Raw genomic sequence first — 14,084 nt, forward strand, 5'->3', positions numbered from 1 at the left:
TCTTTTAACAGGGCACCTTAACCTAAACGCCACACCGGAGTATCTCCCTTTACCCTCCTCTATAGCTGTGCATCCACAAAGCATGTGGAGGAAGGATGTGAAAGGTAGGATCAATTAACAACACAGTCAGCAATACCTACCTCAAGCTTTCCTTCCTATCAAATTAGCCAACGTACAGTGAGCTTCCTGCTGTACACGAATGTATCATGTCACCATAGCAACTAAATCAACAAATAGCTGCTGCAGCATCTGCTTCTGGATCATCTAACGTCAGTCAACAGAAGGTTCGGGTTTAAGAGAACAAAGCTTCCAAATATATGCCATTTTATAACTGCATTTTTAATTTAGCTTCCTCATTCCCACATAGGATATACTAGCTTCGAATGAACCAATTTCTGACTTTATAGTTGAATCTATGATGCAGCTCATGACTTCAGTTAGCAACTAAACCAGAGGAGGAGGGGAAAAACCCCCAAATCCCTCTATAAGAGAATAAAAAGATACAGCAAAGAAATAAATCATCTGGATTCTACTGCACTCAATAAATGCACAGTAGAGAGTAACATAGTATTTAAGAAAGAGGCATGAAAAGACGTGCGTTTCCCAATTTTGCTTTATAATTTACATACATGTCTGTCCTAAATAATACTATAACTAGAAATGTCTTTTATTATATATTAATATATAAGACATTTCAGATGCTGATAAAGATTGTTTCCATCTATTAATCTCCATTTAAGAGCTGAAATGGAAACATCCAATATTAGTTTCTGGCAATCTTAATCTGTGGTCTTTAAACCCAACAATAGCAGGGGCCCACTGTACACCCTCAACTGAGGAAAGACAGCCACCTAGGGCAAAACACGCATCCCTGCCTTCTTGTGAGAAATTACTTCAAATACCACATATGCATCACTGGTTTAAGTCCTAACCCACAGGCAGACAAGATATATGAAACTACTTTGGAACAACTTGGTATTTGTAATGCAACAACATGAAATTACTGATTAGATGTTGCCCAAGATCAAAAAGTTTAAAAATTACTTGAACAGTAATGTCTTCAAAGGTACACACACACTTTTATGTAAAAGGACTCACACCTACAGCCCACTTATGAACAATAAAAAAAAAAAGGACCTTTCCACTATTTTATCTTCAAGTTGTATTCCTAACATTTGATCGGCATAAAATTTTTACCAAGTAAGAGCTTTCTAGGCTCAAGATATCAGTTATTCATAACCAGTATCACTTTATTATTGAACACATTTGCTTTTAGTTTTCAAAGTAGACATTTTTCCATCTATGTACAGTCTTTTGTTACAAGGAAAATCATTACACCTAGGCTGGCTCCACAGACTGTGGTCCAGTTAACAGGGAAAGATGCTGTGTGGCTCTCTTCTGGCTCTGATGTGGATTTACTGTGATTTGTGGGTTTGTCACCTCATCTATGCCAGTTTCGCTGTTTGTAGGACTAGTACAACAGTATTTGCATGTCCCTAAAAGCTACTGATCAAAGTACACTGCAAGACTTGAGCGTTGTTATTCATTAGCAGCACAGGAATTGCCAGATGGAATCACATCTGTGGTCCAGCTAAGGTGATGGCAGTTACAAACGCAGCACAAGTTGTTTTTCATTGTGTGTTCAAAATCTGCTGTTCATATCATAACGATGCTAATGAGGCTACGAACTACTCTTCCACAAACCCACTAACAGAAAAGAGTAAATGAAAAAAATGCAAAAGATCTAAGTAACAAGTATTGCGAACAGCATAAAATTATTAAATAGGAAAGTTGACAGTAATAAAAGCTAAATAAAACAGTTTCTTAAGCCTTGTTAAAACAGTTTAAGAATTTCATGGTTGTGAAGAGCATTACTTCCAACTAATTCTTTCTTAATGTCATCTTTCATAAGATTTTTCTATCTCCATCATCTTTTAGACTTCCTAAGGACTTCCTCTCTTCCCATTCATGCAGGCTAGTAACCAAGAGAGTTCTTAAAATTTTAGGCTGAGCTCTGTACTATACTGTACCAATTCACTGCAGACCATGCACACAAAGTTTCTATGGTATCTATAAGGAAATGTAATGTTAGAATTTTCTTTTTGCCTTAAATTATCTTCTGGTTTTAGTATTAATAACAGACAAAAACAGGCTTCTCATTGTTATTTAGAAGTGTCCTATAGACATTGATCTATAGACATTGATCTTTGCCTAAGTAACACAATTCAAGGCTCTAACATTAAAATTCTAAAATAGTCTATTTTCCACCAAATTTATTTGAGCAAACTACAACTATACAGTTCTCTACCCTCACATCTGCTAATATCAACTGATAATCTAGAGGGATCTAACTACTCCATATATGGAGACTAACACTTTCCTAACAAAGAACAGAAAAGATTTGGGTAGCAAAGGCCAGTAACAGATCTTGGTTTTCAGGACTAGGGAAGAAATCCATACAGAATTAAGTGTTACATAATACACTGCAGTAACAATTTACATGTTTGGAATTTTGAAAAAACAAACACAAACCAAACTATTTCAGTTTACACTGGTAGCAGCAGCATATCCTGATGAAAGCGAGAGAACAAAGCCATCTTTTCAGTGACATGTTCCTAAGGCCTATGTATATTTTCAGAGGAGAGAGCAACTCTGCATCATTTTTCTAAAAGGCAGCTGACAGATAATAAAATCAGCAAACATTTCATCTTTAACCACTGCTACAAGATACTGTCAGCACCACTGAATACACTAAGATGACGGAATATCCCTAGAAGCAACTAGAAACAGGGAGGTTGGAAAGATGACTAGACTATTCAGTGGCACTGACATTCAAAAACTGTAGATTTCAATAAGCTTTCACTGCTTTTCATAGAAAGGCAGGTTGGAAAGATCTGAGAATTGGTCATTTTTTTTTTTTAATTCTAGCAAATATATTGATTTTATTTATGAAAAGGGTTTTTAAATTCTTACTGCATTCAAATGTTTTCCTCCCTTTTCATGTGAAATATGATCAGCAGAAAGCTGATTGCTGGGGGCAGGGCGAAGAAAAAAAAATCATGGCTTGTGGCCTTTTTTTGTAAAAATATAAAGTTTTCTGAGAAAACGCAGCAAAAGATAAACATTAAAATCTACATCTAATGTCACCAATAAATGTTCAACACTTGTCAGCATCCACGTGTAACAGTGTTAAACACTGTACGTTCCATAAGTGTGTCTGTCTCATTCTTTATTATTGAGAAATACTTACAATTTTGATCTACTTGTTTCTGCTTTGTCTCTTCTCTTTTGCATTCTCAGTTCTCACAGCTTGGCTAAGCAAAGTTTTATTTGTGTCATTTACAACAAACCCAATCTGTTTCATTAGCATTGACACAGTCTGTGGTTAGCAGATAGTGTACAGAAAATTTGCAAGGGTAACAGAAGCGTTTCAAAGAATCTGGATAAACGCAACAGACAAACATTTGTGCTTCAAAGTTTTAAGCTAATCCTCGTTTAGAGGGAATTAGAAGGAAGCGCTGTTAGGGGCAGTCACTGAACTCTGGAACTTTGAGGCATCTGGTTCTGGCCAGTGGTTAGACACATCAACCCCTATAAATAAAAACTGGAAGACTTCAGATTATTCTCATTTCACAATGTTTTGTTGTTTGAAGTCCACAGGAATTCAGTTTTACAATGCTAAGGTCAGGTAGATAAGAGACAGGGCTTATACTGCACAGCAAACTGGTAGCAAGGGCTGAGCTTTCAGCTAATACTTTGCAGGGGCTAGCCCCCTCAGTAGGCACTTTCCCTGCGTATTTGCAACAGTCCAAAACAGAATCAGGGAGCAGACTTTCATTTAAGTTGTATCTATATACACTGCAAGTTAGAAAACTGCCAATCTAATTTTGGAAAACCAAGTAATTTAACAAAGATTGTCTGAAGTGAAAATTACAATTAAAAGACACCAAACACCTAGTTTCTTAAGATACTACTACTTGTTCAGAGAAACAAAAACCTCATTTAAAAAAAAAAGTGCTGGAAAGTGCTACATGTAGCATTGATCAAAGAAAGTCAGGCACTTTGGAGATTTTTTTATTTGATTCACAACAGCTTTTAGGTAGTATTTAAATTATTTTTTAAAGAAAAAATCTTCTCTTACTGTAATAATCCTGTCTTCTTCACAACACTTGTGGAATAAAACACCCTTGCAATTATTTCAATTGAGCATCAAAAGTGAAGACCCTTTTCAGTTGTACTTCAACTGTATGTACTCTGCAATTCCCACTGCAGGCTGCAATTTGACTTCAGGCTGTACCAGCAGTTGCCACAAAGTACTGTGTCAAATAGGTATTATTTGGTGTTTCCCTATGCAAAAAAAAATACTTCTGAAGACTGCTTACTTCCAAGCTCTCTGAACCTGTTGTGAAGATCTTAATGCTGGGAAGAGGGGAAGAATTAGTTTGCTGGTTAGTTCACATTTGAAACAAGCTGAACAGTTGTGCCACTGTTCGGGAGTTTTACTTCCATATAATACCTAGTAATAAACAAAAAAAGAATTTTACAACCATTATGAAAGCAAGCCAAGATGAACAAAGTGAGGTGGACAGTTAACAGATTTGCTAATGATGACGCAAGTCAATGGCACTTTATTTAAAAGAATTTCTTTGTCAGTAATATCTGGACATGTCTGAAAGTGTGTGCAACCAGTTAGGCATTCACTGAGAAACAATATCCAACATTATAAAGCGGTCATGATCAACCTTTGGCCTAACAGCTGAATACATTATTTCAGAAAGGTCATAAAGCTAGAATTGATTCCCCTTCTGTAGGCTGAGGCAGAGCCCTTTCAGCCCTTGTCCTGAGTTTCTTCATCCTTCTGAAGTACAAAATGATGACCCAATAAGCAGGACAGACACCGTTTCTCTCCCCGACAACCTGTAAGTGCCATGAACAGCAAGTTACTGGTGGAGACCTCCATGAAGCATGCAGCAGTTTATCTCACTCTGACTGGGCAGTATTTTGTAATGTACATAGTTGCTTCAAGGGCTGAAGTGATAGGTGGGAGAAAAAGTTACTATCTTCATTTTTAAAGAACTCTGTCGAACAACAACTCAAATCAAAATTTGTAATAAATATCCTTTAAAAACAATCCCTTTCCTGCAATGCAACAGTAATAATTAAGAGAAAAATACAATTAAGGTAGCTGAAACTGAATTCGGGCATTCAGTTTCTGAAGAGTTTAGAAGACTTAAACATGTAAGCTGTTAGTCCAGAAAATATATGGACTAGAAGAGAATTTTGTTTCCCAACATTGCTTCCGGCAGCTCAGATTCCTGTTTGGTGATATAGCAAGTTAAAAGCACATAATATTTAAGACTGATGGATGTGTCTTTAACATTTCTACCTTAAATAGAATACAAAAGTAAGTGACAGAGGAAGAGCTGTATTCTCTAGTTATTCAAAACAGTATTTCATTAAAAAAACATCAGAATGCTAGGAGTTTCAATGGCACTTCTAAGTAGCCTTTATTTCCCCTGATAAAAGTCCCTATACACCCAGTTTTGTGGAAATCTGGGTATCACTGTATATCAAATCACTGTGTGACAATATGAACCTGAGCTGAAGGAGAAATTAAAGGCTATGTTCTCAATTTGATCAGGTTAGGAATGCTCAAGTCAGTACTGGACCCAGGGCTAGATCAGAGAAATCTCTACAACACCAATCTTTTCCCATATATTTTCTCTTCTACCTCAAAAAGGAGGAAAAATTAGAGCCCAAGGGCCATTTTTGCTATGGTGTGTAAACCTGAGTTTCTCTTCCTGCAGAATGTCATTCTGGCTGTTCTATAAAGTATATAATTCTGTAATACGCAGAGGGTCAGATAGACTTTGCCCAGTTATAAATAGAGAAACCTCTCAATCTCCAGGGAATAGAATAGACCATTTCAGTTGTAAGGGATCTACAATGATCAGCTAGTCCAACTGCCTGATCAACTGAGGGCTGACCAAGTTAAAGAATGTTAAGTGCGTTGTCCAAACACCTCAAACACTGACAGGCTTGGGTCATCAACCACCTCTCTAGGAAGCTGTTCCAGTATTTGACCACCCTCTCAGTAAAGAAATGCTTCCTAGGGAGAAAAGAGACTTCAGCTAGCAGGGGATGCACTTCAGTTTACTTGTTCACAAAGTGTGTAATTTTCACATATTTTAAGAACAGAGTTTCTGCAGTTAAAAATATGACTTTGTAAAGCAGTTACATTTTTGTTACAACTTAGAGAGATTATGATATCTATCTTCTGAGGAAATGTATGTAAGCAATAGGGGTGACTTCATAGGTCTTGGACTCTGGCATTCAGGTCCTGGCTTACTTGGCATTACGTATTCCAAGGCACAGAGAAGGGAAGAGGACCAAGGAACATATCTGTACTGTTCCAAACCTTACTGATAGACAGGCATGCAGACTCAGGAACTGGCCCACTTGCAACAGACCACAGAGAAGAACGGGGCTACCTCGATGCTTGTAACTCCAGGCAACTTTTTGCTTCATTAAAACAAACCAAACACATAAACCAACAAAGATGCACAGATCTTTAGTCATCTTCCTAAAACATGAAATAGATCATCTTTTGAACATGCTTATTTCTCCCCATTGACTAGATTAGCAACCTACAGTGACTAACTTTAAATCCGATTTTCACATGTCATCCAATTCTCCCAAATGTCAGCTTCTGAAGAGACTCATTCAACAGGGGAAATCTTGCCTCAAGTATCTTGAGGGGAATCTACTCTATATCAGAGACCAAAATTAATCTAGGATTCATATTACGCAAATGAAAACAGACATTTTAGAGAGAAAGGAAGATTACTCAGAACTTTTATGAGGATACTTCATTCCATGAATTTTCATACTGAATACAAGTAGGAAAGGCTATGAACTACACAGCCTTTGCTCTTGTTTCTACGTTTATTTTCAGACAGCAAACATGAAAATATTTTTAATATTAATCCATTAAAATGGATGCTAGTATAAATTGTGCAATAAGCCTGATGCTGCTTTCTGCTAACCAAAACCAGCGTAGTATTCATATAGAACTATATACCAAAGAATTTTGAATCCTTACTTTCTCTAGGAAATTTAAAGCAACTCAATGAATCTGCAATCAAGGATACAGTTTAAATGCTTAAGAGAAAATTCTGATCTCCAAGGCAAAAAAAATCATTTAAAAATCATAGCTATCAAGCAGCTAAAAAGTTGTAAGGAAAAGGTTTTTTGTATACAGAATGTCCCATATCAGTTTGATTATGTATTTTCTAGTGATGGTTGCTAAACAAAATTACTAATCAATCCTGGAAAAAATACAGCTTGATAATCAGCTTCTGTAAACTGGCACTGCAGCATTTCATGTGGAAGTGTTTCAATGGTTCCGGTGAACAGAGTTCTGGTGCACTTCAATGCTATGAAGTCACTGAAGGATGGAAGAATAATTGTCAACTAAAAGAAACTAATGAATGTCCAAAAGGAAAAGTATCTGCTTAGATGTATCTGCTAATTCAACAGAGCCAAAGAGGAAGTAAAAAACCAAAACCCCAACCAAAAAAAGACAGAAGCAGCCATGTAAGTACTCCATACTCTGTGAAATCAAAACAGATAAAAGAAAGGAAAACAGCACAATATGGAGAGCGATGAGAACAGTTATAACAGTATATGTTGTTAAATGACTTTTAACACTGATTTTTCCTTGTAGAGGAAAAGATCATGAAACATATGCAGTTCTAGGCTTGATTTTCAGCAGCAAGGCAAAAACAAAGCAAGCTGGAACTTGATAATGTACCATATGCTTTTCAGAAACAAAAGTGTCAGAACTAAAACTGAGGAAAAGCATTTAGTAATCTATTTACATCTTCACCATTATTTTTCTGCTGTGACTCCACATATGTAAACAATCTGAAAGCCAAAAAAAGATGATTCTCAGAATTATTCAGTTTGTTTTTTATAACCATCTATTACTCCGCTGGAGACTTCCTCCCATGATAACAGGTTAATAATAACTTTAAGATCAGAGGTTTACATATTTAAAGAAGAAATTGATTTTAGAAATACTAGCTTGTAGATTTTATGATAAATATCTATTTCAGTTCAAAGAATTTGCAGATAAACTCAGTATATATATCCACACACAGAGACACATACTGCATATATACACACATAGTGGGATCTTTGGAAAACCCACTAAGCATCTAAACTTCTGAATAAAGTTTGGAGGATAAGCAAACAGCTTCCCAAACTAGAAGTACTACTTTCTCACTATACCTTGCTGAGAAATAAAGCTGACTGAAGGTCAAATACTGTGTCCCATTCCCCAAAGAAAAGGAAATGGTTAACAGTTATTGGGCTACTTTAAGCATGCTATCTACCTTGTTAACAAAAGGACACCAAGGTTATATAGGGATGTCTTGCTTTGTAACCGTTAGCTTTAGTGGGAAGGTGCGGAGCTGGTCCAGAACTCGAGGGCTGCTGCAAACTTTTGTCAGCAATTTACTGATTTGTCTTAGAATAGCACTGGGTGCTGTAGAAACTTTCCAAAACAATTTAACTTCAGTCTAATATGAGGAAAACAGCGTGTTAAAGTAATTTGAACTCTTGCCTCCTCATTTTCCTCTCAAACACAAATTTACCTCCTCCCACCAAATTAAGACTCACAGAATCAAGCACATTTCTTCCTCTCCAGCCTCAGCAATGAGTAAAGCCCCACTGCAGTAGTTACTCTTACATGAAAAACCCTCAAGCACTTCTGTCCTCAAACTATGTTTCCTCAGTCTCACTTGATTCCTATTAACTGCTATGGATATTCTCCATACTTCATCCACAATCTTACCCACCACCAAGATATAAGTGCATTACCCACCCACATTGAACACAGTGATGAGAAGGTGCAAAAGCAGTAGTTTTGTGCCAAACAGAGAAGAAGGAGCTAATAGGCTTGGTCTTTGCTTTCCTTTTCCACTGGTTTTGTCCTATGAAACTAACAATAGTACCTTGTTCTGTGGGACATAGAACAAGGCAGTCTCCCACAACAGCACTGAGAAGCACATAAACATCCACACAGTTTAAGTTCCCCATGTTGTCTCCCTGCATATGCACATTCCTTTAACTTTGTCAAAATGTTTTTTTTAAAAACATGGTGGAAAGTTACAGCTTTAACGTGATCAGACACTTCCACTATTTGAAGCATATGACCCTTCATCTTAACATGTTCAAATATTTGTACTGCTATTTCACATTTAAATTGGTAGCAGAACTTCAAGTGTTTGAAATAGATTATTTTGAAGATACAAACTGTTACAGAAAAGCACTAAATGGTCTATATTAATCTGGTAACTCAGTTATGCAGTATATACAATATAAGTCACAATAATTATAATAGTTAATTCCAGTAAGAAGCAAGAAGGGGGGGAATTTATTAAAAAATCCTCAGATGTTTTAAAGCTGAACAAAAACTTGCAAGTTTAGGACACAGTTAACTAGTCTAACATAGGAAATACCAACATATAAAAGAAATATTTAAATAAAGAATTTTCCACTAGGTTTCAATACCTTTTCAGTCAGGACTGGCTAAAACTAATTAGAATAGCTACAGTCCAACCTACACACTTTTATTTACACAGACAAAATAGCTCTGAATTTTGATTCTGGGAACACAAATTCTGTCAGCACTACAGATTATGTTATAGATTATGCAATCCAACAGCATGACGCTGTTATGAAAGAAACTTGGAGAAGTAGTTTTTATATTTTAGGGAAGTAACCTCTACAGAATGTGTGTACTGTAGCTAAGCAAATAGAAAACTTTCAGAAAAATGAGCAACTCCATCACAAAGACAAAAGTCTTCACACTTCTTGTAGCTTCAAAGTTACAAGAAAAAAAAAACAAACAAAAAGGAATATAATGAATTACAATGTTTTGTACTCAGAATTACAATGTTTTGTACTTGAATACATCACTCAATTTGAAAGTATATACCCCTTTCATCAGCATACCATATAATCCAAACATAAATAATTTTAAGACCCTTATAAAAAAAAAAATAATAGCCTGTCTGACCTTTCTGTGGCCTAAATCTTAACTGGGCAACCTTGACAGAGTAAGCAGTACCTGCAATTCTGGATTTACCATAGTTCAGATATATAAAGTATTTCCTGCTTAGTGATGGCTTTTAAATCACCAGATGCAAAAAGGATTTCCAGTAAAGTTTCCTGCCACTGAACAAACGCATTTACAGATTCTTCATGAGTCATGTATCAGATGCGAAGAACAGAAAACAAAAGTTGCAACTTTCAGTAGACATTGTGGAACACAGAACACTAGACAACATTGTGGTATAACTGCTAGTTACCATGAAATGAAGAAACTGACTTTATTGATGACTGAGAATCTGGCCAATGCTTTCTGAAGATTCTCTTTTTTCTTTTTTAAAATAAACACTACCAGCTCCACTTTAGACAGTATTCTTAATGAGTTGCTTTTTTAAAAAATAAAAAAGGATACCAGCAGCGTATATGATGTTATTCCCTTAGGAAGATTAACCGAAAGCTCCTCAAATTCATTTCTTTGAAGAAATTCTTTCCTTATTTTCCAGTTTTAATCTTGATTGGCAGAAGAAAAAGAGACAACATTTTAATGCAAAAGTATCCCCAAAAGAACATTTAAGCTCATATCTGACTCAAAATTTTGCACCAGTACAGAGTAAACTTGACAGAACAGCTTGACAGTCTTATTTTTGGGAAAGACAGAACAAGTAGCTCAGTCTCAACTACCTTTGAAAGGTCATGGTCATTAGGAGAGGATCCCAAGGACTGGAAGAAAGCAAATGTCACTACAATCTTCAAAAAAGAACCAGGAGGAAGATCCAGGGAGCTACAGGCTGGTCCACATCACCTTCAGCTCTGGGAAGATGAGTGAGCAAATCTAGAAGCCATTTCTAAACACATTAAAGATAAAAAGGTGATTGGGAGTAGTCAGTATGGATTCACAAAGCGGAAATCATGCCTGACAAACTTGATGGCCTTCCACAATGAAATTACTAGCTTGGTGAATGAGGGGACAGCAGTAGATACTGTTTTGACACTGTCAGTAGATACAGCAGTTGATACAAGGCTTCTGACACCGTCTTGCATAACATCCTTGCATAGCAACTGATGAAGTACAGACTGAACACAGGCACTGAGGTGGACTGAAAACTGGCTGAACTGCCAGTCTCAAAGGGTTGTGATCAGCAGTGCAAAGTCTGGCATGAGGCCATTTACTAGTCATCTACCTCAGTGGTTGATACTGGGGCAGATAATTTTTACTACCTTCTTTAAAGACCTAGATGATGGGACAGAATGCACCATCAAGTCTGCAAGTGATATGAAGGCGGGAGGAGTGCTTGATGCACTAGACGGCTGCATTACCATCTAGAGGGACCCTGACAAGCAGAAGAAGGGCCAGCAGGAATCTCATGAAGTTCAACACTGGGAAATGCAAAGCCCTGTACCTGAGGAAGAATAATCCTATGCACCAGTACTCAGGTGGCTGACTGGCTGGAAAGTAGCCTTTCAGAAAAGGAATGGCGGACAACAAATTGAATACGAGTCAGCAAGGCACTCTCGAGTCCAAAAAAAAGCCAACAACATCCTGGGTTGCATTAGGAAGAGCACTGCTAGCAGTAATCCTTCCACCTACCCAGCACTGGTGAGACAGGAGTTCTGGGTCCAGTCCTGGGCTCCCCAGTACAAGAACATGGACATAGTAGATAGAGTCCAGCAAAGGGCCACAAAGATTATGAAGGGACTGGAGCATCTGACTTGTGAGGAGAGTGTGAGAGAACTGGGACTGCTCAGTATGGAGAAGATATGTACGAAGGGAGAGCTTATTATCAGTGTGCATGAATACCTGAAGGTGGGGGGAATAAACAACATCGAGTCAGACTTCTCAGCAGTGCCCAGTGAAAGGACAAAAGGCCATGGGCACAAGCAAATACAGAAATTCCACTAAAATTCAAGAGATTATTTCACTGTGAGGGTGGGTTGAATACTGAGGAACAGACTGCCAGGGAGGCTGCGGTGGAGTCCCTTATCCTTGGAGATACACAAAAGCCAACTGGACACGGTCCTGGGTGATCTGCTCTAGCTGGCCCTGCTTTGAGTGGGGAAAACCTGGACTGCAGCATCTCCAGGGGTCCCTTCCAATCTCAAGGGTTCTGTGACACATGTATAAGAATTTTTAAATGACAATAGTTAAAAAAAAAAGAATATTCACAATTGGGAAAAGCAAAGCTGGTGAAATGTTTAACTTTGCATAGGCATGCTTTATTCTTTTTTGTTTTCAAGGCTTTAAAATTGAACTTTGAGGCAGAACATGTAAGGAAACAATAACAGTTCTCTTGCAGGTTACAGATTACTACTTCTAAACATCAGTTTTTGAAAGAATTGTAAGACAAAGCAAGTTTTTCTGGAATGTTCTATCCATATATTTACTAAAAAGATCTGACAGCTCTTTCTATGTATTTAAGCTTCCCCTGCATTGTGAAGATCTCACTGCAGCCCAAGCCTTATCTCATGAACTGTTGCAATCCATTCTCCAGTCTCATTTTAGAGCTCATCTGTGTTTTTACTCTACAAATTAATTCCTCTTTAAGATAAATAATTATTTATTCTCCACAAAGTTCAAGCATGCGAACAGCAGACTAAAAGGGACTTCCTTACATCATCAAGTTCAATCTCTTGCTATTAACAGTGATCTCTCAATCCATTCAGATACTTCAAACCACTTAATTTCTCACTTCTTTACTCCCTCTGGAAACTGCTCCAGAACTGTGCTTATGTGGGGGTTAAAATATTCTTCTTAAAGAAATGGATAATGCATATTTTTGTTGACAAATCTTCCTCACTGGAGCTGACCTTTCTCAAGTGTTCTGAAACCATAAGTTTTAATATCACTTTGACTGGCTTTGTCTTAAACAGAAAAATCTGAAGTGTCCAGACAATAACACACAAAAGCAAGTCCCATTATTCAAGATACCCAGTTGTAAGCAAGTGTCAGTATAGAGACCACAGAGTTGTTAGCACATATTGTGCCTGAGCTAGCAAGATCTACCATAGGGGAAAGGTTAACAACCTTAACATGGTCATGTGGTAATGTAAATACATAGTTTCCAAATTAAGACTCAAGCATGGGTAGACAACTAGGCAGCTGTTTGGTCCCATCCTTGTACAAAGATGTTCTGTCACAAGATAGGTTTTCTGTTTTGTGCTCCTTACAAGTCTCTCCCTGCAGCAGTTCTACCTTCACCTCAATCTCAAAAACACAGGCATGACCAAAACTGCACAAAAATATTCTATATGAATTATTACTGATTTTTACAGTGTCAATATATCAATGAATCTGTTGGAAGAACTAAAAAAAAAATATATTGAAATTTCCTTACCTGTTGTGCTCCATCCCCACTAACAATAGGGGATGTTAGAAGAGGGATTTCACTACTTAAAATCGAAGTGGTATCCAGTAACGGTGGATGTTCTGCCATCATTGATGGTACACTAATTCACAAGATCACCTGCAAAGAGAAGTCACTCAAATGGTTAAACTGCTTAAGTATTTCTGAATAGTTACCCTTAAAAAACAACCTCAGTTAAAAAAAAAAAAAAAAAAGACTATTAAATTAGACACCTTTAAAAAGTATGTTTCCACAACATTCCAGCAAACATGTAAATTTGAAAAAGTGTTTTGGCATCTAGCATAAACCATTTGTACAGAGGGTGGTTTAGACCCCCTCTAGCGGCTGAACCTTAGAAGAAGGTACATCACACCCTTGGAGCTAACAAACCTGAATCTTTTAACTTTGATTATAAACCAAGACTTTGACTAAGTTTGTCTGGCACTGCTGACAAAATGTCTACTGAGGAAAAAAAAAACCGACAAAAACCAAGCTGTTACCTTAGAACTTACATATATAGTGTTCTTGTTTATATAAAACTGGTAAAAACCTGCAGGTAAAAAACAGGGACACTGTTTCTTTTTTCTTTTTTTAATCACCAACCCACTTTTTCTACTATTATAATGA

General features: G+C 37.1%; 1 protein-coding gene across 2 annotated transcripts in view; it reads right to left on the reverse strand.

The window, feature by feature from the left end:
* Nucleotides 1-13,580, reverse strand: part of FNDC3A (fibronectin type III domain containing 3A) — a 103,937-nt gene extending 90,357 nt beyond the window's left edge. Inside the window, exon 1 of one of the 2 annotated variants that reach the window (XM_026841371.1) lies at nt 13,449-13,580. In XM_026841371.1, coding sequence (XP_026697172.1) covers nt 13,449-13,550 — 102 coding nt within the window. In that variant the 5' untranslated portion in view covers nt 13,551-13,580. The remainder of the gene's footprint in view (nt 1-13,448) is intronic. The other variant, XM_026841379.1, reaches the window with a different exon arrangement.
* Between the last annotated feature and the right edge of the window lie 504 nt (nt 13,581-14,084).

Source organism: Athene cunicularia (genome assembly GCF_003259725.1).
Source record: "Athene cunicularia isolate RWA chromosome 1 unlocalized genomic scaffold, athCun1 chr1_part1, whole genome shotgun sequence".
NCBI lineage: Eukaryota > Metazoa > Chordata > Aves > Strigiformes > Strigidae > Athene > Athene cunicularia.